At 45.9% G+C, this 27,019-nt stretch overlaps 1 protein-coding gene across 3 annotated transcripts in view; it reads left to right on the top strand.

The window, feature by feature from the left end:
- The first annotated feature begins 2,142 nt into the window (after positions 1–2,142).
- LOC121551608 (protein HID1) overlaps positions 2,143–27,019 on the top strand; it is a 49,576-nt gene continuing 24,699 nt past the window's right edge. The window contains exons 1-4 of one of the 3 annotated variants that reach the window (XM_045205085.1): positions 2,143–2,286; positions 3,539–3,688; positions 9,380–9,550; positions 11,883–11,999. In XM_045205085.1, the coding sequence (XP_045061020.1) occupies positions 2,221–2,286; positions 3,539–3,688; positions 9,380–9,550; positions 11,883–11,999 (504 nt within the window). In that variant the 5' untranslated portion in view covers positions 2,143–2,220. Of the gene's footprint in view, positions 2,287–3,538; positions 3,689–9,379; positions 9,551–10,094; positions 10,400–11,882; positions 12,000–27,019 lie in introns of those variants that run through there. The other 2 variants (XM_045205086.1, XM_045205088.1) reach the window with 2 other exon arrangements.

Raw genomic sequence — 27,019 nt, 5'->3', positions numbered from 1 at the left:
CTGCAGACTCTCAAAGTGAGCCTCTCGCAGGATGCGGTTGATTTGGTGGTACGAGACCAGGTTAGTGGGGTCAGCTAGCTCTGAGGAGAGAGCTGAGCTGAGGGGACTGCATGGGCCAGGGGCGTAGGGTTGGGCCCCACTGAGGCTGTCCACGGCACACTGGCTACTGCTGCTGCTCCCCACCGCATGGTCCGGACTGCTGATCCCACTGCTCTCACTGTTGGACAACTGGATGAGGAGATGGTGGCATTTAAGCATTAGCAGAAACAGAGCTGACTGACTATCGTTTCCATTTTAGCAACACGTCTCAAGTGTAACAGCAGTAGGCCCAATGGCACTGTTAGTGAAAGTACAGGAAGGGAACTTATGCCTAAGAGTAGGCTGACACTAGGTGGGGACAGAGATATTGAAAATGTAATGTCTCTTGTCATTGGTGCTCGTACGTACCTCCGAGTCCCAGGCGTCCCGGCCCAGCTCAGGAGAGAGGGGGTTAGCTCCTCTGCTCGACCTTTTGGCCTTAGGCACCAGCTGGCCATTCTCCTCTTCCGCTCCACTCCGCTGGCGTTTCCTTATAAGGGGTTGAAAGACAAACACATTAGAATCTAAGATACATGCCAGACAGTGCAAGTTGCATGCAGATAAATAATGCAGCGAACTCACCTGTTTTCAGTTAACATGTATGTGTATTGTCCTAATGACAGGCCTTGCAGCTGGTTACGTGTCGTGGTCAATATAACTTTAGGCTGCAGTGACGACTTGTTTTTCACCGTCACGGTTTCTGGCCTAGGCTACTCGCAGCTTGATTATGTTTATGGATCAGCAAGCTACTAATTAGCGATCTAGCGAGTGTCCCACACAGTTGTTACAAGCCAGCTAAAATACATTTTGGTATTTTAAGTGCCATGAAACCAGTGTGTCGAAGATATAACTAGCTAACTAACATAAAGGAAAAACATACGCTTGCTGACCTCACCCAAACATGACATTTGAACTACTGTATTAACAGCTAAGCTGTTTAGCTAGCAACTAGCAAACAGTCAAAGCAGCAAATCAATATGATAATGGTATAGCTGCTGTTTTCGAAGTCAAATCATGGCTAGCAAAATGACTGTTGACAGACTAACTAAGCTAGCAAGATGGTGATAGCTATCTAAAGTTAGCTAGTAAACGGACAATTGCAAGCAAGAGTTTAACCTTAACTAACATGTACAGTATAAACAATGTGAGAGAAAGAAACCCGTCCTTACATTAGAGCTTTGAAGCTCAACGTTGCAAGGACCCAAACTATGCTGTCTAACGTTAGCTTGCTAGCTAGCAACGTTAGCCTTCTCGAATCACTGACCAAAATGAGGTATCCTCGGTGTAGATAACTGTCTCACAGGTCAGATTCTCCTGCTAGACAATGCACTTTGTAGTAAAGAAAGACAAATAAATTGCTTGAAAGCTACATTTCAACAATTTCACCGGTATCCACGCCCCAACATCTCTGTAGCTAGCTACCTCACTACAAGCTGCAGTGACAACCTCTGCTGTTTACATGACACTGCGACTGCGCAGTAAAGACAGAACGTTGGCAAGAGACACCACATGGTGTCGCTGTTTACTAAAGTACAGTCTGGTACAGTCTCCAACCAGTACAGCCACTGATACAATAATAATAATATAATATGCCATTTAGCAGACGCTTTTATCCAAAGCGACTTACAGTCATGCGTGCATACATTTTTTTTTTGTGTATGGGTGGTCCCGGGGATCGAACCCACTACCTTAGCGTTACAAGCGCCGTGCTCTACCAGCTGAGCTACAGAGGACCACCATACAATGATTGATACAATGCTACAATATCTTGTTGTTACAATTATGCATATTGTAACCAATTATATCAATATTTTAACAATGATTTAAATCAAATAGATTGGATACAATAAAACCCCGCATTGTTGTATAGTAAATTGTATTCCATTAATATATATATATTTAAACAGATAACCCTAACATATTACGCTATTATACCAGGTAGAAGGGGGCCCTGTATAATATTTCTTACATTTTACCTTATGATAGGCCTATGCATAGTGATTATTGTTCTCTGAACCCGGAAGTTGAGAGCCCAGTCTAAGGCTAGCCAACCAGTGACGTAAAAAGCGGAGGAAAGAGGTGAACGAGATTAGTAAGATTTGACGGCATCAACAACGCTGTAGCACATAAAGGAATATCAAAATGGGTAACACCGACTCTAAACTGAACTTCAGGAAAGCAGTGATACAGCTGACAACCAAAACACAGGTTGGGTACCTTTGAAATATTTATTATAGGCTAACGCTGAGAAATAGGAAAATATATGGGTATAAATGACGATGACAGAAAGAGCGCAATAGCTTGTTGTACATCACTAGGAAGGATAAGGGCTCTATTGGAAAACAACAGATAGGGGATGCATATAGACCGTTGATTTGCAATGCATAGGCCTATATTGAGGTATTTGTTTAAAAATGTATGTTTTTTCCCGCACGTCATGAAATGCTTGGCCTATTTGATCATGCGTTTTGTTAGGTTATAATCAAATCCCCCGCAATGATAGCAGAGACACGCTACCGTTTTAAATCCCCCATATGCATTATTCTGCCCCATTGTTATTCTAGGGGTTTTCTATTTTGCATTAGGTGTCTGCATTATATGAAAAGTGGGCTCCTAAACCTATAGCATAGCCTAAATACCCCTGTCTAATTGACAGTGTATATTCACAGTCTGCACGATCATAACTCCCTTCTGCAGTTCTTATCATCGGTGACATGAAAAACAGGCAGCGCATTGTTTAGCCAAGTAGAGTATTTGTTGTTTAAGATGTTTTATTTTTTATTTTGATTATTATAGATCACCGATAACACATCTCTTATTCGATGGTCAAATGACGTTGGCGTCCTTTCTCCTACCGCCCACAGATGTGGCAGGTGCACTGTTATGTGCAGAGATTAGAGCGAGACAGCTCATATTTCCTGTTGTTGTATAGACTAACAGCAATTAGGAACAGATAGGTTGTTACATTGTCAACATGTTTCCCCATCTGCTAACATGTGTTGAGATGCAACCTAGTTATTAGAATGACGTTACATTATTCTGGCCCCGTGTAGCTCAGTTGGTAGAGCATGGCGCTTGCAACGCCAGGGTTGTGGGTTCGTTTCCCACGGGGGGCCAGTATGAAAAAAATGTATGCACTCACTAACTGTAAGTCGCTCTGGATAAGAGCGTCTGCTAATTGACTAAAATGTAAAATGTTATGATATGATTATTTCTATTATTCTAGACCTCTTTATGTTATAGTGTCCTTATTGATATATTTGTTGATACTGAATGCATTTGTTGTGTGATTCGACATTCATTACATTACATTACCCTATTACTTTCTATGACACTGTTATACATGCTGTTTTTACACCGAATGTAATAGGTTATCATTAGTCAGATTGGAGCAACCCCAGATGAGCCCAATGGGTGATGGGAAACGTAGTCTAAAAGCAGATACATGCATTTCCCACAGCCAGTGGAGGCCACAGACGATGCCTTCTGGGACCAGTTCTGGGCCGACACTGCCACCACTGTGCAGGATGTTTTTGCCCTGGTGCCAGCCGCGGAGATCCGAGCTGTTCGGGAGGAGTCCCCCTCCAATCTGGCAACTCTCTGCTATAAGGTAGAATGATGATGATGATGAGTAGGAGGAGGAGGAGGATGTTATGGAAGTGGAACTGCACTGGGCTGCAGCAGATTGACCAGAAATGTTTCCCAGACACAGATTAAGCCTGTACTCATGGACTAAAAAGCTATTTCAGTGGAGATTCTCCACAGAGAATGTTTTTTAGTCCAGGACTAGGCTTAATCTGTCTGGGAAACCGTCCCAAAGTGTTCTGATACGCACTCTAAGGCTAAACCTATTTATTTTAGGTACTGGATGCAAGCTGTACTAACATCAAGTGCATTCCACAGAGATATTTTTACGAAACTTTGCAGCTTTTATTGAGTAGCTGGCTGGCAGAGGTGTCTGTCAGTGAGTCAGTGCCCGCTGCTCTTGGATGCAGGAAAGAAGCAAGGCGTCCTCCCTTCCCGTCTCCGACTCCCTGCTTCCTTTATAAACTGCCTATCAGAAACAAAACAGACCTACTGTTGGGGCTGGGGGATCCCTAATGGAACAGGACAGACTGTTGGGCTGTCCTGTTTCAAAATAGGCCATCATCACTGTCAATCCTGAATTCTTCACGTTTTACCTGTGAAACATCCAAACCCTATCTGCATGCCAATCATTTGATCAATCTCAATCAGTTTCATGGGAATATGCATTTATATCTTATTGAATTACTGTTTCGTGAGTGAATTAAAGCAGATGATGTTAACAAACTACACTGAACAAAAATATAAACGCAACATGTGAAGTGTTGGCCCCATGTTTTATGAGCTGAAATAAAAGATCCCTGAAATGTTCCATACACACAAAAAGCTTATTTCTCTCACATTTTGAGCACACATTTGTTTACATCCCTGTTAGTGAGCATTTCTTCTTTGCCATGATAATCCATCCACCTGACAGGTGTGGCATATCAAGAAGCTGATTAAACAGCATGATCATTACACAGGTGCACCTTGTGCTGGGGACAATAAAAGACCACTCTAAAATGTGCAGTTTTGTCACAACACAATGCCACAGATGTCTAAAATGTTGAGGGAGTGTGCAATTGGCATGCTGACTACAGGAATGTCCCCCAGAGCTGTTGCCAGATAATTGAATGTTCATTTCTCTACCATAAACTGCCTCCAACGTTGTTTTAGAGAATTTGGCAGTACGTCCAACCGGCCACCTGTATGGCATAGTGTGGGCGAGCGGTTTGCTGATGTCAACATTGTGATCAGAGTGCCCCATGGTGGCGGTGGGGTTATGGTATGGTTAGGCATAACCTACAGACAACGATCACAATTGCATTTTAACGATGGCAATTGGAATGCACAGAGATACCGTGACGAGATCCTGAGGCCCATTGTCGTGCCATTCATCCGCCGCCATCACCTCGTCTTTCAGCATGATAATGCACGGCCCCATGTCGCAAGGATCTGTACACAATTCCTGGATGCTGAAATGTCCCAGTTCTTCCATGGCCTGCATACTCACCAGACATGTCACCCATTGAGCATGTTTGGTATGCTTTGGATCGACGTGTATGACAGTGTGTTCCAGTATTGACGTGTATGACAGCGTGTTCCAGTTCCCGACAATATCCAGCAACTTCGCACAGCCATTGTGTCACGGTTTCGGCCGAGGCGGCTCCTCCTCCTTGTTCGGGCAGGTTTCGCCGGTCGTCGTCTCCGGAGTTCTAGCTGCCACCGCTCTATGTTTCGTGTTTGTTTGGTTTTGTCTGATTAGTCACACCTGTTTTGTGTTAGGTCTCATTTAGCACCCTATTTAGTTTCCTTGTTGTTAGGTTAGTGTTGTGTGTAATTGTTCATGTCGTGGTTGCGCTACCAGTGTCGGTACGCTATTTTCCGTAGCTTCCTCCTTGTTGTTAGGAGAGATTTACGCACCTGTGTGTGCGCTTGTTTACACCTGTGTGCGTCTTTTTGCCTCCGGGCTGTTTGGATTATTTTTGTGCTGAGTAAAGTCTTGTTGGACTTACCCTCTGCTGCCTGCGCCTGATTCTACACCACACCTATACACAGCACCTTGACACATTGAAGAGGAGACAACATTCCACAGGCCACAATCAACAGCCTGATCAACTCTATGCAAAGGAGCTGTGTCGCGCTACATGAGGCAAATGGTGGTCACACCAGATACTGACTGGTTTTCTGATCCACACTCCTACCTTGTTTTTAAGGTATCTGTGACCAACAGATGCATATCTGTATTTCCAGTCATGTGAAATCCATAAATTAGGGCCTAATTTATTTATTTCAATTAATTGATTTCCTTATATTAACTGTAACTCAGTAAAATCTTTGAAATTGTTACATGTTGCGTTTATATTTTTTGTTCAGTATATTAGCCTTTATTGTATTTTGTTTCAATCAAGGCATACAGTGGCTTGCGAAAGTATTCACCCCCTTGGCATTTTTCCTATTTTGTTGCCTTACAACCTGGAATTAAAATTGATTTTTGGGGGTGTTTGGATCATTTGATTTACACAACATGCCTACCATTTTGAAGATGCCAAATTATTTTTTCTTGTTAAACAAACAAGAAATAAGACAAAAAAACAGAACTTGAGCGTGCATAACTATTCACTCCCCCCCAAAGTCAATACTTTGTAGAGCCACCTTTTGCAGCAATTACAGCTGCAAGTCTCTTGGGGTATGTCTCTATAAGCTTGGCACATCTAGCCAATGGGATTTTTGCCCATTCTTCAAGGCAAAACTGCTCCAGCTCCTTCAAGTTGGATGGGTTCCGCTGGTGTACAGCAATTGTTAATTCATACCGCAGATTCTCAATTGGATTGAGGTCTGGACTTTGACTAGGCCATTCCAAGACATTTAAATGTTCCCCCTTAAACCACTCGAGTGTTGCTTTAGCAGTATGCTTAGGGTCATTGTCCTGCTGGAAGGTGAACCTCCGTCCCAGTCTCAAATCTCTGGAAGACTGAAACAGGTTTCCCTCAAGAATTTCCCTGTATTTAGCGCCATCCATCATTCCTTCAATTCTGACCAGTTTCCCAGTCCCTGCTGATGAAAAACATAATTGATTCGGATGGTATTCTCGGGGTGATGAGAGGTGTTGGGTTTGCGCCAGACAAAGCGCTTTCCTTGATGGCCAAAAAGCTCAATTTTAGTCTCATCTGACCAGAGTACCTTCTTCCATATGTTTGGGGAGTCTCTCACATGCCTTTTGGCGAACACCAAACGTGTTTGCTTATTTTTTTCTTTAAGCAATGGCTTTTCTCTGGCCACTCTTCTGTAAAGCCCAGCTCTGTGGAGTGTACGGCTTACAGTGGTCCTATGGACAGATACTCCAATCTCCGCTGTGGAGCTTTGCAGCTCCTTCAGGGTTATCTTTGGTCTCTTTGTTGCCTCTCTGATTAATGCCCTCCTTGTCTGGTCCGTGAGTTTTGGTGGGAGGCCCTCTCTTGGCAGGTTTGTTCTGGTGCCTAATTCTTTCAATTTTTTAATAATGGATGTAATGGTGCTCCGTGGGATGTTAAAAGTTTCGGATATTTCTTTATAACCCAACCCTGATCTGTACTTCTCCACAACTTTTTCCCTGACCTGTTTGGAGAGCTCCTTGGTCTTCATGGTGCCGCTTGCTTGGTGGTGCCCCTTGCTTAGTGATGTTGCAGACTCAGGGGCCTTTCAGAACAGGTGTATATATACTGAGATCATGTGACAGATCATGTGACACTTAGATTGCACACAGGTGGACTTTATTGAACTAATTATGTGACTTCTGAAGGTAATTGGTTGCACCATAACTTTTTTAGGGGCTTCGTAGCAAAGGGGGTGAATACATATGCACGCACCACTTTTCCGTTATTTATTTGTTTGAATTTCTTGAAACAAGTAATTTCTTTCATTTCACTTCACCAATTTGGACTATTTTGTGTATGTCCATTACATGATATCCAAATAAAAATCAATTTAAATTACAGGTTGTAATGCAACAAAATAGGAAAAACGCCAAGGGGGATGAATACTTTTGCAAGGCACTGTATATCCTGCCTAGTGACTCTATCGAGTTTTGGCGCATTATACTTTTTTTTGACTATTCAGCTTCAGCTAACCATCCTAAAATGTCATTAGAAATGAGGAGGTGTTTTTGGTGTAACAGTAACGTTATACGCCTACTATACTGTACTATTATATTTGGTTCTGTTATGTAAAATTCTAATTAGTCATTATGTGATCTTGCAAGACATTGATTCAGCTTTATCTAACTTTACTAAACGAGCACCATTGTGAGAAGTGATAATCTTCTATTTGTATTAATAATAATAAATAATAATAAGTGATGAGTAGGCAACAGATGTTGATGAGTGTTAATTTAAGTGATTGGAGCGCCGTTCATGGTGCTGAAAGGACAGCGCCAGAATCGCACAGTGATGTTAAAGAAGATTAACCAACTTGTGGTGCTGAAGGATCGCTGAAGGATTGGCTGAAGGATAGCTGAAGGATAGCTGAAGGATAGCTGAAGGATAGCTGAAGGATTGGCTGAAGGATAGCTGAAGGATAGCTGAAGGATTGGCTGAAGGATAGCTGAAGGATAGCTGAAGGATTGGCTGAAGGATAGCTGAAGGATAGCTGAAGGATAGCTGAAGGATAGCTGAAGGATAGCTGAAGGATTGGCTGAAGGATAGCTGAAGAATAGCTCTGCCATTCGGCCAGTTCAGGAACAAACAACAATAATGTGCAGTATAGTCTAATAGGCCTATGACTACGTGGTGTAGATATTTGTAGTTTATAGCTTCATGTAAATACAAATACATATAGATTAATATCATTGCACTTTGCGAGGGAAAGCTTTAGTTGTGAGTAGTAATTTAATTTTATTGTGTAGCTTACATTACGCTGTATCATAAATAAACTTTGATTTGATTAGCTTGAAAACATGGTTACAATAAACCCTATTACAGAATAAAATAAAACAGAGAGGTGAACTATCAATTCATATAATTTATTTAGATAGATTAAATCATCAAAACAATTGAATATTAGTATGACTCAATGTAATGTACTAAACATTGCTGATGTGATTAATGTATTTCTCTGTGTACTGTATCTGATCATGAGTGACTGTGTTTGCGTGTGTGCATGCGTGTCTGTGTCTGTGTAAGTCATTGCCAATATTTATAACGCCTAGGCCATCTCTCCCCCAGGCCATCTCTCCCCCAGGGCATCTTTCCCCGAGGCCATCTCTCCCCCAGGCTGTATTTATAACACCCAGGCCATCTCTCCCACAGGCTGTATTAATAACACCCAGGCTATCTCAGGCCATCTCTCCCTCAGGCTGTATTAATAACACCCAGGCCATCTCTCCCTCAGGCTGTATTTATAACACCCAGGCCATCTCTCCCTCAGGCTGTATTTATAACACCCAGGCCATCTCTCCCTCAGGCTGTATTTATAACACCCAGGCCATCTCTCCCTCAGGCTGTATTTATAACACCCAGGCCATCTCTCCCTCAGGCTGTATTTATAACACCCAGGCCATCTCTCCCTCAGGCTGTATTTATAACACCCAGGCCATCTCTCCCTCAGGCTGTATTTATAACACCCAGGCCATCTCTCCCTTAGGCTGTATTTATAACACCCAGGCCATCTCTCCCTCAGGCTGTATTTATAACACCCAGGCCATCTCAGGCCATCTCTCCCTCAGGCTGTATTTATAACACCCAGGCCATCTCTCCCCCAGGCCGTAGAGAAGCTGGTGCAGGCAGCAGAGTCAGGATGCCCCTCGGAGAAGGAGAAACAGATCGTTCTGAACTGTAGTCGTATGCTGACCCGCATCCTGCCCTACATCTTTGAGGACCAAGACTGGAGGGGCTTCTTCTGGTCCACTGTGCCTGGTGCTGGAAGAGCTGGGGTGAGTGGAGGGGCTTCTTCTGGTCCACTGTGCCTGGTGCTGGAAGAGCTGGGGTGAGTGGAGGGGCTTCTTCTGGTCCACTGTGCCTGGTGCTGGAAGAGCTGGGGTGAGTGGAGGGGCTTCTTCTGGTCCACTGTGCCTGGTGCTGGAAGAGCTGGGGTGAGTGGAGGGGCTTCTTCTGGTCCACTGTGCCTGGTGCTGGAAGAGCTGGGGTGAGTGGAGGGGCTTCTTCTGGTCCACTGTGCCTGGTGCTGGAAGAGCTGGGGTGAGTGGAGGGGCTTCTTCTGGTCCACTGTGCCTGGTGCTGGAAGAGCTGGGGTGAGTGGAGGGGGCTTCTTCTGGTCCACTGTGCCTGGTGCTGGAAGAGCTGGGGTGAGTGGAGGGGCTTCTTCTGGTCCACTGTGCCTGGTGCTGGAAGAGCTGGGGTGAGTGGAGGGGCTTCTTCTGGTCCACTGTGCCTGGTGCTGGAAAAGCTGGGGTGAGTGGAGGGGCTTCTTCTGGTCCACTGTGCCTGGTGCTGGAAGAGCTGGGGTGAGTGGAGGGGCTTCTTCTGGTCCACTGTGCCTGGTGCTGGAAGAGCTGGGGTGAGTGGAGGGGCTTCTTCTGGTCCACTGTGCCTGGTGCTGGAAGAGCTGGGGTGAGTGGAGGGGCTTCTTCTGGTCCACTGTGCCTGGTGCTGGAAGAGCTGGGGTGAGTGGAGGGGCTTCTTCTGGTCCACTGTGCCTGGTGCTGGAAGAGCTGGGGTGAGTGGAGGGGCTTCTTCTGGTCCACTGTGCCTGGTGCTGGAAGAGCTGGGGTGAGTGGAGGGGCTTCTTCTGGTCCACTGTGCCTGGTGCTGGAAGAGCTGGGGTGAGTGGGCGGTTGTTCTGGTCCACTGAGCCTGGTGCTTGAAGAGCTGGGCTGAGTGGGCGGCAGGTGTGTGTGAGTCAAAAAGAGGAGTATACTGTATGTAGAGTTGGCTAGGGTTTGAGATACACTTACAGTACAGATGTAAGATCTTAATTTGATCACCCTGTTGCAGAATAACTTTCTTGCAATGCAGGACATTTTAAACTTTAAAAGGCTTCTGAAGTTTGTAATTTCCACTTGGAAATTTCAGACTTGATTTTCCCATACGAAATATCTATCAACCCCTACAGATATGTCCATTAATTATAATCCACATAATAATTTACATTCCCTGTTGCGGCAGGATTATGTTCCTGCTGTAGCAAAGTTGCTCAAATGATAATCCCCTATGGCTGCAGATCAGTGTATGCAAACCTCTTATTGAGGTTAACATCCACATAGCTGCTGCAAGCACCAGTGTTTTGTCCGATATTCGACAGATACTAGCCTGGTCCCAGATCTGTTTGTGCATTTTGTTGTTTTTGGCTATGCAGCACAAACAGATCTGGGACCAGGCTAGACAGACTCTACCCACTCTTCCATTTTACAAACGCTTCATGGTAGATGTCAGTAAAAATACCAGCCTGTTCATTTGTAATCTCAACATGAATGAGTCTTAGATGTCTGTAGTCCCTGCACTGCAGCCAAGTGAGACTGGTGGATATGTGGGAGGAAATTGGCTTCTGTTGATTGAAAAAAAATGTAATACTCCATTCATCCCACTAATTAGTTTCCTCATTCCAGTAGATGGTATGTTTCACACATAGTACATTATGGTTGTGTTCATTTGGACAAGTCTAGGTAGTCCCTGCCAGTTTTCTTCCATCTGCTGCCTAATGAACACAACACAGTAATAAACGATGATGATGAGAGAAAAACAAATCTCTCAGGTGGATGTTCTACCTCTCTTGATTACAACATTTGTTTCTTCCTACATGGGAAGATAAGAGGAAATAGCATCCTAAAAGTTCAGTGGAACTCTATTTCCTCATTAGACATTCAGAAATGTTTGCTATAGAGGGTAACAAAGTGTAGAGGGGTTTAATGTTTGCCCCCCTGCCCCCCCTCCATCCTCCTGCCCCCCTCCATCCTCCTGCCCCCCTCCATTCTCCTGCCCCCTCCCTCCATCCTCCTGCCCCCCTCCATCCTCCTGCCCCCCCTCCATCCTCCTGCCCCCCTCCATTCTCCTGCCCCCTCCCTCCATCCTCCTGCCCCCCCTCCATCCTCCTGCCCCCCTCCCTCCATCCTCCTGCCCCCCTCCATCCTCCTGCCCCCTCCCTCCATCCTCCTGCCCCCCTCCATCCTCCTGCCCCCCTCCATTCTCCTGCCCCCTCCCTCCATCCTCCTGCCCCCCTCCATCCTCCTGCCCCCCCTCCATCCTCCTGCCCCCTCCCTCCCATCCTCCTCCCCCCCATCCTCCTGTCCCCTCCGTCCTCCTTAACAGACAGATGAGATGGATGATGATGACGGAGCTCGTCCGCTGGCTGAGTCTCTGCTCCTGGCCATGGCCGACCTGCTCTTCTGTCCTGACTTCACTGTGAACAGCCACCGGAGAGGACCTGTGAGTACTCTCATCGGATCCAGTGCTTATTCATTTTGATTTAACCTTTATTTTAACAGGGAGTCCCATTGAGACCAAGGTCACATTCCTCAGTAAAGAGGTCTTGAAGTGGACTGAAATATGTGGTACTCATTTTTGGGTGGTTGTACTCGTAGCCCTTTCCTGCAGTCAAATGACCTAGTGGCCTCGTGGGTGGAATGTTATTAATAATTTTCATAATTTCATAATTAATAAACATAATTTTTTTTAAATTGAAACACCGGATATTCATTTTATGTCAAATGATCTTGTGTGATGTTTATAAAGTGTAAAATTGGGATGCAAACTCTAAATTGAATACATTTCAACTCTACACTACCAGTCAAAAGTTTTAGAACACCTACTCATTCAAGGGTTTTGCTTTATTTTTACTATTTTCTACATTGTATAATAATAGTGAAGACATCAAAACTATGAAATAACACATATGGAATAATGTAGTAACCAAAAAAGTGTTAAACAAATCAAAATATATTTTATATTTGAGATTCTTCAAATAGCCACCCTTTGCCTTGATGACAAAATGCACACTCTTGGCATTCTCTCAACCAGCTTCACCTGGAATGCTTTTCCAACAGTCTTGAAGGAGTTCCCACATATGCTGAGCACTTGTTGGCTGCTTTTCCTTCCCTCTGTGGTCCGACTCATTTCAAACCATCTCAATTCGGTTGAGGTCGAGGGATTGTGGAGGAAAGGTCATCTGATGCAGCACTCCATCAAATCAAATCAATTTTTATTTGCCACATGCGCCGAATACAACAGGTGTAGACCTTACAGTGAGATGCTTACTTATAAGCCGTTAACCAACAATGCAGTTTTAAGAAAAATAAGTGTTCAGTAAAAAAGAAAAGTAAAAAAAGTAAAGAGCAGCAGTAAAATATAATAACTTGCAAAAGTATTCATCCCCCTTGGCGTTTTTCCTATTTTGTTGCTGTTATGTGGGCAGCTTGTCTCTCCCTTTTCTGTTTCCCTTCCTCCTTGTTTTGTCCCCTTTTTGTCTGTTGTATCTGTATGTGTGTTTGTCCCCATTATGTTGGTGCGTCTGCCGGTGTGTGTCTGGAGTGGATCGGGGGGCGTGCTCAGGATCTGCCTCTCCTGTGCAGCTGCGGGTTGTTTCCAGTGATTCCTGCCAACGCAGCTGCATCCTATTCTCTCATCAACCTGCACTACTAATTCCTGGGCATGGCTCTCCACCGGCGCCAGATCGTTGTTCTTACTAGAGCGTTCAGACATACCTCCCAACCTGCCTTCCTGCCTGCCTGCCTGCCTGCCTGCCTGCCTGCCTGCCTGCCTGCCTCAGCCTCTCCTTCCTCCGGAGCCGACTAGCCCACTCTGTTCCTTTTCTTCAGTTGTTTTTGGACTAAGACAAATTGAACTTTTATTAAAATAATTTTTGTTTCTTCCACTCCCTTAGTCGTGTTTTGTTTCTCTGAATGCTGGGTTTAACCATAGCGTAACAGAACGATCTGGCCATGGACCCAACAGAGAAACAGCACGGGGCAGACAAAGACAGCTTCCAACAAGCTATCCAGGCTCAAGGAACGTTGCTAGGACAGCATGACCAATTGATTCGGACTCTTTTGGAAAATAATCATCAACTGCTGAACCAGGTGACTCAGTTAACAACACAAGTCTCTAAATTGTCTGTTATCAGTTCTCCATCTCTCTCTGACCCCCAGTTTGATGCACCCCAAGTTGTTTTCTCAGACATTATGCAGGCTTCGTTCCATCGGGAACCCCCTGTCACGTCGCCTGAACCGTTCAATGGAGAATTGGACAAGTGCCGGGGATTTTTGCTTCAGTGTGACTTGATTTTTCGGCAGAGACCACTGTCGTTTTCTACTGATTCCTCTAAGGTACATTATGTTCTGGGGCTGTTAAGAGGGAGAGCTCTGGTTTGGGCTGAGGCTGTGTGCTCAAATCAAACTTTGACTGGATTGACTTTTGCTGATTTTTCTGCTAAATTGAAGACTGTTTTTGACCATCCTGACCATGTGGGTAATTCCTCCAAGATACTTTTTAATTTGAGGCAGGGTTCTAACAGTGTGGCTGAGTACTCTATTGAGTTCTGGACTTTGGCAGCGGACTCCAAGTGGAACAATGTGGCACTTCAAGGAGCATTTCTAAACGGTTTGAATGAAGCCATTAAGGATGAACTGGCTGCTCGTGACGAGCCACATGATTTACATTCTCTCGTTTCCCTGTCCATTAAGCTAGACAACCGGTTGCGGGAGAGGCGTTGGGAGAGAGGTGGTCGGCCACATCTAGGAGGACGAGTTCCCCAGCCTTCAACCACTCGAGTCTCGCCTCCCCGGAGCCGGCAGCTTCTTGTTCCTGATCCCATCCCGAGCACAGCGGAGGAACCAATGCAAGTGGGTCGAGCTCGACTACCTCCAGCAGAGCGGCAACGGCGCCTCCAGGCGGGTGAGTGCCTGTACTGTGGAGACGCCACACACATTCTGGCTACATGCCCTAAGCGACCAAAAGACAAGGCTCGCTCGTAACGGTGGGTCTACTTGCGAGCCCAGAGTTAGATCCTGAACCCATCATTCCCCGATTACAAGTACCTGTAACCTTACGTTTCCAGAGTCATTCCCTGCCACTCTCAGCTCTCATAGACTCAGGTGCAGAAGACAACTTTATTAGCCACCAGTTCGTTACACAAGCTCGTATCCCCGTGGAGCCACTACCTACCCCCATTCGAGTCACAGCCCTTGATGGGCGCCTCCTCGCGGAGATAACTCATCAAACCACCCCCGTTTCCCCTAGTGATTTCTGGCAATCATTGTGAAAGCATTCAGTTAAGAGTTATGTCTGGCTCAGCTACCCCCCTAATCCTTGGCTTCCCCTGGTTGGCTCTTCACAACCCACAAATTGATTGGACACGTCACACCATTCTCAGTTGGAGCACTAACTGCCATTCAGAGTGCCTTAGGTCAGCGGTTCCCCCCACTAAGTGTAACCCAACTCATCCCTCAGCTCCTCCCGATCTGTCATCTGTCCCCAAAGAATACCATGACTTAGCTGAGGTTTTCAGTAAGGACAAGGCTCTGTCTCTACCACCACATAGGCCTTATGATTGCCCTATTGAACTGCTTCCTGGTGCTCCCTTGCCCTCTAGTCGCTTATACAATCTGTCCCGACCGGAAAGAGAGGCAATGGAGCAGTATATTGGTGATTCTCTGGCCTCGGGCATAATCCGTCCCTCGTCGTCTCCTTTGGGTGCAGGTTTCTTTTTCGTTGAAAAGAAAGACAAGTCGTTACGCCCCTGTATCGATTTCAGGGGTTTAAACAACATAACTGTTAAAAACAAGTATCCCCTTCCACTCATCAACTCAGCTTTTGAACCTCTGCATGGCGCCACAGTTTTCTCAAGCTCGACCTCAGGAACGCTTATCACCTTGTCAGAATCCGAAAGGGAGATGAGTGGAAAACCGCTTTCAACACTCCACTGGGGCATTTTGAGTATTTGGTCATGCCCTTTGGGCTCTCAAACGCCCCTGCTGTATTCCAAGCCATGGTGAACGATGTTCTTAGGGAATTTTTGAACCGTTTTGTCTTTGTATACCTGGATGATATTCTTGTTTTTTCCAAGTCACCCGAGGAGCATGAGTCACACGTCCGTCAAGTCCTTCAACGGCTCTTGGAGAATAAGCTGTACGTCAAAGCAGAAAAGTGTGAGTTCCGCAAACAGTCTACATCGTTCCTTGGTTTCATCATTGAGAGCGGGCAGGTGAAGGCGGACCCCGAGAAGATCCGGGCAGTGACGGAATGGCCCACACCCACCACCCGTAAGCAACTTCAACGATTTTTGGGCTTTGCTAACTTCTACCGTAGATTCATTAAGGGTTTTAGTAAAGTGGTGGCACCCCTTACTAGACTCACATCCCCAAAAGTCCCTTTTCTGTGGTCCCCTGAGGCGGAGCAGGCGGTAGGGGTTTTGAAGGAACTGTTTTCCACCTCCCCGTGTTGATACACCCCAATACCTCTCTGCAGTTTATTGTGGAGGTGGACGCGTCTGACTCCAGGTGTGGGAGCAGTCCTCTCCCAGCGCTCCCCCACTGACCAAAAGCTTCACCCCTGTGCTTTTTTCTCCAAGAAATTGTCACCCACAGAACGGAATTACGACGTTGGAAACCGGGAACTGCTGGCGGTCAAGCTAGCACTGGAAGAATGGCGGCACTGGCTGGATGGAGCTGAACTGTCGTTTGTGGTCTGGACAGACCACAAAAACTTGGCTTACATCCAAGCCACTAAGAGACTCAACTCACGCCAAGCCAGATGGGCCCTGTTTTTTAGTAGGTTTAACTTTATTCTAACATACAGACCGGGGTCAAGAAATGTTAAACCAGATGCTTTGTCCCGCCAGTTTGCTGACCCTTCGGAGACCAGCGAGCCTGAGGCAGTCCTACCTTCCTCATGCATCGTGGCGGCAGTACAGTGGGAGATCGAGTCTCTTGTGAAGACTGCACTTGCCACGGACCCGGGACCGGGTGATGGACCTTCCAACCTACTCTTTGTTCCCGAGACGGTCCGGTCTCAGGTGTTGCAGTGGATTCACACCTCCCGTTTTGCTGGTCACCCTGGGATGAGACGCACGTTGACGCTGCTTAAGAGACATTTTTGGTGGCCTTCAATGGAAACTGACGTTCGGGCTTTTGTGGCAGCCTGTTCAACCTGTGCTCGGGGCAAAGCCTCCCATCAGTTCCCTTCGGGGCTGCTGCTACCCCTCCCAGTTCCCAGCTGTCCCTGGTCCCACATAGCCATGGATTTTGTCACCGGCCTACCCAAGTCTGAAGGTAATGATACTATACTTACCATTGTGGACAGATTCTCTAAATCTGTTCACTATATAGCATTACCAAAATTACAGTCTGCCAGTGAGACAGCGGACCTCCTAGTCCAACATGTATTCCGTCCCCATGGAATACCTGTGGACATCGTATCTGATAGAGGCCCACAGTTTACTTCCCGTGTTTGGAAGGTTTTCTGTTCTGCTTTGGGTGCTTCCGTTAGTCTGTCCTCAGGGTTTCATCCCCAGACCAACGGTCAAACAGAAAGAGCCAATCAAGACCTCGAAGCAACCCTTCGTTGTGTGGCTGCTCAACATCCATCATCCTGGGCCAAACATCTGCCTTGGATAGAGTACGCCCACAACTCCCTCACCACCTCTGCCACCGGCCTTTCACCCTTCGAAGTAACCATGGGTTATCAACCCCCTCTGTTTCCTGCTCAGGAGAAGGAATTGGCTGTTCCTTCGGTTCAGGAGAACCTCCGCCGCTGCCAGAGAGTGTGGAGCGACGCTCGGGAAGCGTTGCTTCGGACCACCGACAGGAACAAGACGACAGCGGATAGGAGCAGGACTCCCGCACCTGTGTTTCATCCTGGTCAAGAAGTTTGGCTGTCATCAAAGAACGTACCTCTTCGTACCAAATCACGCAAGCTGTCTCCTCGGTACCTGGGTCCGTTTGTGGTGGAGTCCATCGTTAACCCCGCTGCGGTTCGTTTGAAGTTGCCTTCAGCCATGAAGATACACCCTACTTTCCACGTCTCCCAACTGAAACCTGTGTCCTCCAGCCTTTTGTGTCCGCCGGCAGATCCACCTCCACCTGTTCGCCTCATTGACGACCATCCGGCCTACACCGTCAGTAGGCTCCTGGAATCTCGGAGGCGGGGTAGGGGTCTCCAATACCTAGTCGATTGGGAAGGTTATGGACCAGAGGAGAGGTCTTGGGTCCCTAAGCGTTTTGTGTTGGATCCTCAGCTGATCACGGACTTCCATCACGACAACCCTGACAGGCCTGGTGGGTCGCCAGGTGGCAACCATTGAGGGGGGGGTACTGTTATGTGGGCAGCTTGTCTCTCCCTTTTCTGTTTCCCTTCCTCCTTGTTTTGTCCCCTCTTTGTCTGTTGTATCTGTATGTGTGTTTGTCCCCATTATGTTGGTGCGTCTGCCGGTGTGTGTCTGGAGTGGATCGGGGGGCGTGCTCAGGATCTGCCTCTACTGTGCAGCTGCGGGTTGTTTCCAGTGATTCCTGCCTACGCAGCTGCATCCTATTCTCTCATCAACCTGCACTACTAATTCCTGGGCATGGCTCTCCACCGGCGCCAGATCGTTGTTCTTACTAGAGCGTTCAGACATGCCTCCCAACCTGCCTGCCTGCCTTCCTGCCTGCCTGCCTGCCTGCCTGCCTGCCTGCCTGCCTGCCTCAGCCTCTCCTTCCTCCGGAGCCGACTAGCCCACTCTGTTCCTTTTCTTCAGTTGTTTTTGGACTAAGACAAATTGAACTTTTATTAAAATAATTTTTGTTTCTTCCACTCCCTTAGTCGTGTTTTGTTTCTCTGAGTGCTGGGTTTAACCATAGCGTAACAGTTGCATTACAACCTGTAATTTAAATGGATATTTATTTGGATTTCATGTAATGGACATAGTCCAAATTGGTGAAGTGAAATGAAAAAAATTTATAACGGAAAAGTGGTGCGTGCATATGTATTCACCCCCTTTGCTATGAAGACCCTAAATAAGATCTGGTGCAACAAATTACCTTCAGAAGTCACATAATTAGTTAGATTGCACACAGGTGGACTTTATGTAGGTGTCACATCATCTGTCACATGATCTCAGTGTATATATACACCTGTTCTGAAAGGCCCCAGAGTCTGCAACACCACTAAGCAAGGGGCACCACCAAGCAAGCGGCACCATGAAGACCAAGGAGCTCTAGAAACAGGTCAGGGACAAAGTTGTGGAGAAGTACAGATCAGGGTTGGGTTATAAAAAAAATATCAGAAACTTTGAACATCCCACGGAGCACCATTAAATCCATTATTAAAAAATGGAAAGAATATGGCACCACAACAAACCTGCCAAAACTCACGGACCAGGCCAGGAGGACATTAATCAGAGAGGCAACAAAGATACCAAAGATAACCCTGAAGGAGCTGCAAAGCTCCACAGCGGAGATTGGAGTATCTGTCCTGTCACGAACCGGCTCAAGTTCGTAACAAAAGGGAGACACGTGGAGACAAGGAGTACTCAAAGTATATATTTATTAATTAAAGTAAACTAAATCAAATAACAATGGCGTGTGTAATCAGTAATCAGTAGTGTACGTGAGTGTTTGCATGCATAAATGTAATATGGAAAAGTGTTGAAAAGTGCCAAAGCAAACAACCCAAGAAAGCCTCAAAAATATCACAACCAAGATCAAAGTAACTGCCTGGAGAGAGTCTCTCTAATGAATGTGGAAGAGGTCCATTTATCCTGGGACACACCCGGCCCAGGTGTTTCCCATGTCAGCGACGACCCTCCCAACTCCGCCCACCGGCATCCTAACAAGGAAACAAGAACAAAGAGAGAATACGGCAGACAGAGTGGGAGGGTCGTCACACCCCCCCATAAGACCGGGGACCAACAAGGACCCCCGGACCAACGTCACCAGCCCCTGCGTCCCAAACTGACAAATTGTACATGTTCACACCTCCACTTGCCCCACCCATCATCCTCCTCTCCAGACCTCAGCAACCTTTACACAGGAAGCAACCTTTAAGAGGAAAGAAGAACACAAGACTAGGAGGGGACAAACAGGAAAGATAGAACATGACAAAATCAAACAATGGTCGGTCACATCAATATTCATGAACAGGGCGCACGTCACCCTGCCCAACCACCTTTCCAAGGTATACCACAGTCGCCTGAGCAAACTCACATTCAGCCAAATTCATCGTGAGGCGACCCCGCCAGACGTCCGAACAAGGCCTGAATACGGGACAGATGCTCCTCCCAAGCATCTGCATATATCACTACATCGTCCAGATAAACAGCGCAACCGGCCAGACCAGAGACAACCCTGTTCATAAATCGCTGAAAAGTGGCAGGCGCATTACGCAGTCCGGAACTCATAACCGAATACGAGTACAGACCAACAGGTGTAATAAAGGCAGAGATTTCACGTGCCCTACTCATCAGTGGCACCTGCCAATACCCCTTTAACAGGTCAAATTTGCTCACAAACGTAGCTGCGCCCGACTTGACCAACGCAGTCCTCCATCCGAGGAAGAGGAAATGAATCCGGCCCAGTGACATCGTTTACCTTACGGTAGTCCGTACAAAATCTATTTGTTCCATCCGATTTACTGCCCAAGATACAGGGAGAAGCCCAACTGGAGAAAGAAGGATCTGCTATTTTACTCTCCAGCATGTACCTGACCTCAGCATCCAGACAACGCAGTTTCTCTGAAGAAACTCTATAGAACCGTTGACGAATGGGGTCAGCATCTCCAATGTCAATATCATGTTCTATTAAGTTTGTACGTGTAGGTGTATCCGAAAACAACCCTGGAAATCTCCGAATCAAACCAACCCTCTCTTTCCGGCTCATCAACAGGTAGATGAGTAAGAAGGCTATCTACAATCTCCAGTGTCTCTGAATTTTTCAATCTACCCTGCAGTATGCAATCGTCAGGACCAGAAACATCTTCCTGCTCCTGCACAGACCTAGCATGACCAGAACTCAGGGAATAAACAATATCAGCCAAAAGAACAGCCTTACCGTCCTCTGTAGACTCCCCCTGTTCAGTCTCAGAGGAACGTGCATAATAGGGTTTTAACAAATTTACATGGCACAGTTGGTGTGCTTTCCTCCGTTCTGGAGTGGCAACTAGATAATTTTGCTCAGTGTACTGGCGCACCACTGTATATGAACCTTGAAACTTGGCTTGAAAAGGAGAACCAACAATTGGCAGCAGAGCCAGAACCTGATCACCTGGACTAAAGTGATGAGGCTCAGCTCGGCGATCATATATGCTCTTCATCCTGTCCTGTGAAGATGATAGCTCCTCTTTAGCCATTTCACCAGCGGCATACAAGCGTCGCGAAAATCACCCACATATGATAACAGGGACTGAGGAGGCTCGGGAGACTTCCAGTCATCCTGGAGAACAGATAAAGCCCACGCACCCGATGTCCAAACACTAGGTCATTTGGGCTAAAACCCGTGCTCTCCTGTGAAACCTCCTAGCAGCTAACAGTAACCAAGGCAACCCCTCCTCCCAATCCTTATCCATCTCAGTACAATAAGCTCTCAACAAAGACTTAAGTGTTTGATGGAAACGTTCCAGTGCTCCTTGACTTTGGGCATGATAAGCGCTAGACAAGTTGTGTTTAATATGGAGTTGTTGGAGAACCTGTCCAAAGAGATTAGAGGTGAAATTAGATCCTTGATCACTTTGAATGACCCTTAGGGATTCCAAACAGTGAGAGAAACTGAGTCAAAGCTTTTAACACAGCCTTAGTCGTGATAGACCGGAGAGGGTAGGCAACAGGAAACCTAGTGGTCTGACACATCACAGTCAACAAATAATTACTACCCTTTCTAGAACGAGGCAGAGGACCAACACAGTCAATAATCAAATACTCAAAAGGTTTACTGAGTACAGGAATAGGGAACAGTGGTACCGGCTTAATAGCTTGATTAGGTTTACCAGTTAATTGACAGGTGTGACAAGTTTTGATGAAATCAGAAACATCCCTCTTTAATCTTGGCCAAAAAAATGTCGTAATATGCGATTGTAGGTTTTTCTCACACCCATATGCCCAGCAACGTCGTTGTGAGAAGTTGTCAGCACCAACTCACGAAGCCTAACTGGTACCACAACCTGACTAATCGCCTCCCCAGAAAACAACTACCATGAGACATCCACTTCCTCATCAGGACCTCCTCTTGGAGAAAATAGCCCTGTGCGACATCTCCCAACTGTTCTACAGGCACAATCTGGTCCCGCAACTCTTCTAATGTAGGGTCAGCCCGTTGCGCCTCGATTAAATCGGAGCGGGATACGGATAACGGGATAACAGGGAAAACAGTAACAGACTTCTTTATGGTATTCTCGTTAGCCAGTTCCATGACCAAGTCATCAGGGATCATAGAACGCGTCACTGCACACGCAGAAAACACCTCTGGGAAATTCTGCGCACTCTCATCAGGAATCCCTACAATTGAAGGCTTAGTAGAAACCGCTAAAGATGCGAAACACGATAGGCCACACACGCTCCCCAGCCAAGTTATTTCCAAGGATCACGTCAACACCCTCAATAGGCAATGAAGGACGCACCCCCACAACAACCTCACCTTTCACCAGTCCACAATCCAACATCAGTTTATGCAATGGAACTGACAGAGTGTTCAAACCTATTCCCCTAATTAGAACACTATTCCCCGAATCAGTCTCCGCAGAGAAGGGTAACACAGATTCCAACACAAATGATTCAGAGGCACCTGTATCTCTTAGGATCTTTACTGGCACTAGGTTCTTACTTCCTACCATAGACACAAAACCCTCCGTAACAAAAGGTAAATAGTCGGGATCAATATAGCCCTTCACATGGCTCTGAGCATGAGACAATGCGTCAGGAGTGAACTGATGTGGAACAGGCGCTGCTAACGCTATAGGCCTCGATTTACCATAAGCACCTGTACTGAATTTACCCCTAGACCTAAGAATCGGACATTCATTTTTCCAATGACCTAATTCTCGACAGTAGTGACACTCTTGACCAAAGTCAGTTTTACCACGGGTATCAGGCTCAACCCCAGTTGAATGAAACTCTGCCCGGGAACCGAGTATCTCGGCGAGCGAGGCCCAAATCTCTGCAAACACCCCCACTCACTCCGAATACGGGGTTCTGCAAAAAAAATGTGTGTGAGTCAACACATATTCATCTGCCAAAACCGCAGCTTCAGCGACAGTCTTTATTTTTCGTTCGTTAATGTACGCTCGCTATACGATCAGGGATTGTGTCCTTAAATTGTTCTAACATAATCAGATCACACAGCCCTTGGAAAGTCATAACTGCAGAGGCAGAACACCAGCGATTGAACTGTGAAGATAATATTCGCGCAAACTCAACATGAGTCTGCTGATCATCCCTTTTTAAAGTTCTAAATCGTTGGCGGTAAGCCTCAGGGACCAATTCGTAACTCCGTAACACAGCCGTTTTAACCTTCTCATAACTAACACTGTCTGCTACGCTAAGAGCTGAATATGCTTCTTGCGCTTTACCAGTCAGCACACACTGCAACATCAAAGTGCGATCAGAATCAGGCCAACTCCTAGCGTCAGCAACACGCTCAAACAACGAAAAGAATGTCTCCGGGTCCTTTTCATTAAACTGGGGCAACAACCGTAAATTCCTACAACATCAAATGTCTCTGGATTACGACCAAAAGAGGAACGACCCCTAGGTAACTCTGGGTCACCTTCCCAGAGCAAACTCTCCCCTGAGAGCTTTCCTTCCCTAACCAACTCTAGTCGCTCTTGTTGCAGCTTGATTTTAGCACGCTCCATATCCTGTTTAAATTCCAATTCCCTTTCATATCTTACACGATCATGCTCCATTTTAGCTTGTTCATGCTCCATTTTAGCTCTTTGTCCATTTCGTTCATGCTCCATTTTAGCTTGTTCATACTCCATTTTAGATCTTTGTCCATGCTCTAGCTGTAACAGAAGCAGTTCTTTCTGCTGTTCAAAAAAGAAGACTACTATGACTAACCGATGGAACGGTCATTGTAACATATCGGGAGACAACGTGTCCTCAGCAGAGGCTGCCCCAGTGGTAACATCCAGAATACCACTCTCCATCAAATTGGCCTTCAATATTAACCTAATAGAATTTTTTTAGACGTTTATCACTAATTTCAACCTTGTAGTGTTCAGCAACCTTCAACAGCTGTTCTTTAGTACATAATTCTAACAGTTCTTCTGATGGAAAGCGAATGAACTCGTCTACATTAGACGCCATAATCAGGGAAAAAAAAATTAAATATATATATATCATAATAATCTTTCTCAACCCCTCTGCTGAGCACACCAGACACAAGAGAAATACAATCACACCGAGCACCACAGAAAAGAGCTGGGATATGGAGCTTCCCCAAAACCTACAATAACTCAACCCTAGTCTTCGTGCAGATTTGCGGTGGGTAATTACGCACTGTAGCCCGCTGGCAAGGAATTAAACCCCCAGCACGCTGGTAGATTTCCCCAAGCCACGGATGTGCCCCCGAGACAACTGCTCAGTCCACTGACACCACACAAAAATAACAAACATTTAACCATGCCCAACGTATCCCAAAACAAAACACGTCACTAAGCCTATCAGGGGAAAAAAGCTATAGCTCCGGTAGCAAATGTCACTACCCTACCCAATCTCCCACTGAGGTACACAGCCGATTGTACTCACCTCAGACCGATGTCCCAACAGCGAGTAGAGCAAGAGTTTCCAGGCTGGGCAGGGACTGAAACTAACCAATGTACTCTCTCCAACGCAGTACAAAACCCAAAGGCAACCAATACTGGCCTATCAAACTCAAACAAACTAACAAAATTTACAAAGAAAAACCCTACAGAATTGGACATTAACTCCACGTTCTCCCAAACACAACCAGTTCAAAATCCCGGACGAACCCCCACTTGTCACGAACCGGCTCAAGTTCGTAACAAAGGGAGACACGTGGAGACAAGGAGTACTCAAAGTATATATTTATTAATTAAAGTAAACTAAATCAAATAACAATGGCGTGTGTAATCAGTAATCAGTAGTGTACGTGAGTGTTTGCATGCATAAATGTAATATGGAAAAGTGTTGAAAAGTGCCAAAGCAAACAACCCAAGAAAGCCTCAAAAATATCACAACCAAGATCAAAGTAACTGCCTGGAGAGAGTCTCTCTAATGAATGTGGAAGAGGTCCATTTATCCTGGGACACACCCGGCCCAGGTGTTTCCCATGTAGCTGACGACCCTCCCAACTCCGCCCACCGGCATCCTAACAAGGAAACAAGAACAAAGAGAGAATACGGCAGACAGAGTGGGAGGGTCGTCACAGTCCATAGGACCACTTTAAGACGTACACTCTACAGAGCTGGACTTTACAGAAGAGTGGCCAGAAAAAAGCCATTGCTTAAAGAAAAAAAGAAGCAAACACGTTTGATGTTCTCCAAAAGTTATGTGGAATACTCCCCAAACATATGGAAGAAGGTACTCTGGTCAGATGAGACTAAAATTGAGCTTTTTGGCCATCAAGGAAAACGCTATGTCTGGTGCAAACCCAACACCTCTCATCACCCCGAGAACACCATCCCCACAGTGAAGCATGGTGGTGGCAGCATCATGCTGTGGGGATGTTTTTCATCAGAATTGAAGGAATTATGGATGGCGCTAAATACAGGGAAATTCTTGAGGGAAACCTGTTTCAGTCTTCCAGAGATTTGAGACTGGGACGGAGGTTCACCTTCCAGCAGGACAATGACCCTAAGCATACTGCTAAAGCAACACTAGAGTGGTTTAAGGGGAAACATTTAAATGTCTTGGAATGGCCTAGTCAAAGCCCAGACCTCAATCCAATTGAGAATCTGTGGTATGACTTAAAGATTGCTATACACCAGCGGAACCCATCCAACTTGACGGAGCTGGAGCAGTTTTGCCTTGAAGAATGGGTAAAAATCCCAGTGGCTAGATGTGCCAAGCTTATAGAGACATACCCCAAGAGACTTGCAGCTGTGGGGATGGTGTTCTCGGGGCGATGAGAGGTGTTGGGTTTGCGCCAGACATAGCGTTTTCTTTGATGGCCAAAAAGCTCAATTTTGGTCTCATCTGACCAGAGTACCTTCTTCCATATGTTTGGGGAGTCTCCCACATGCCTTTTGGCGAACACCAAACGTGTTTGCTTATTTTTTTCTTTAAGCAATGGCTTTTTCCTTGCCACTCTTTCGTAAAGCCCAGCTCTGTGGAGTGTACGGCTTAAAGTGGTCCTATGGACAGATACTCCAATCTCCACTGTGGAGCTTTGCAGCTCCTTCAGGGTTATCTTTGGTCTCTTTGTTGCCTCTCTGATTAATGCCCTCCTTGCCTGGTCTGTGAGTTTTGGTGGGCGGCCCTCTCTTGGCAGATTTGTTGTGGTGACATATTCTTTCAATTTTTTAATAATGGATTTAATGGTGCTCCGTGGGATGTTCAAAGTTTCGGATATTTTTTTGTAACCCAACCCTGATCTGTACTTCTCCACATCTTTGTCCCTGACCTGTTTGGAGAGCTCCTTGGTCTTCATGGTGCCGCTTGCTTGGTGGTGCCCCTTGCTTAGTGATGTTGCAGACTCTGGGGCCTTTCAGAACAGGTGTATATATACTGAGATCATGTGACAGATCATGTGACACTTAGATTGCACACAGGTGGACTTTATTTAACTAGTTATGTGACTTATGAAGGTAATTGGTTGCACCAGATCTTATTTAGGGTCTTCATAGCAAAGGGGATGAATACATATGCATGCACCACTTTTTCGTTATTTATTTTTTATAATTGTTTGAAACAAGTTCTTTTTTTCATTTCACTTCACCAATTTGGACTATTTTGTGTATGTCCATTACATGAAATCCAAATAAAATCCATTTAAATTACATGTTGTAATGCAACAAAATAGGGAAAACACCAAGGGGGATGAATACTTTTGCAAGGCACTGTACTGGCAGGATGTCTTCAGGTTTACATAATGTCACATCTATCCATCTCCAACCAGCTGTCTTCAATACTGTCAAGGCTGTTTCAGGCAAATACTGTATCTTATTCATGCTTAGTTCTGCTGAAGGGTTGCCTCATACAATGTACCAATGTACCAATGTTACAGCATACAGCATACAGTGGTGTTGCCCTAGGTCTGGAATTTACGAGACCATGCTTGAAAGGTTTCCCCCCTTCATTCCTCTCTGTCTAGAAAGGTGAAAGAGTTGTAGAGACTGTTTCCTTCTTCCTGGTGTTAGTCAGACAGCAGCCCCACCTGACCTGTCAACCGAGTCTCTTGAGATTTCAGAGATGATCCTAGTACCTGTCTTGTATCCTGGGTGCCAGTCTGTTTCTGCTCTCTTATGAAATTGTCACGTTTGACAATGACAATGGAGTAGGCAAAAGCACAAACAGATCTGGGACC

This window comes from Coregonus clupeaformis, chromosome 19 (assembly GCF_020615455.1).
Source record: "Coregonus clupeaformis isolate EN_2021a chromosome 19, ASM2061545v1, whole genome shotgun sequence".
NCBI classification, from domain to species: domain Eukaryota; kingdom Metazoa; phylum Chordata; class Actinopteri; order Salmoniformes; family Salmonidae; genus Coregonus; species Coregonus clupeaformis.
This window is presented reverse-complemented; position numbering and strand designations above follow the sequence as displayed.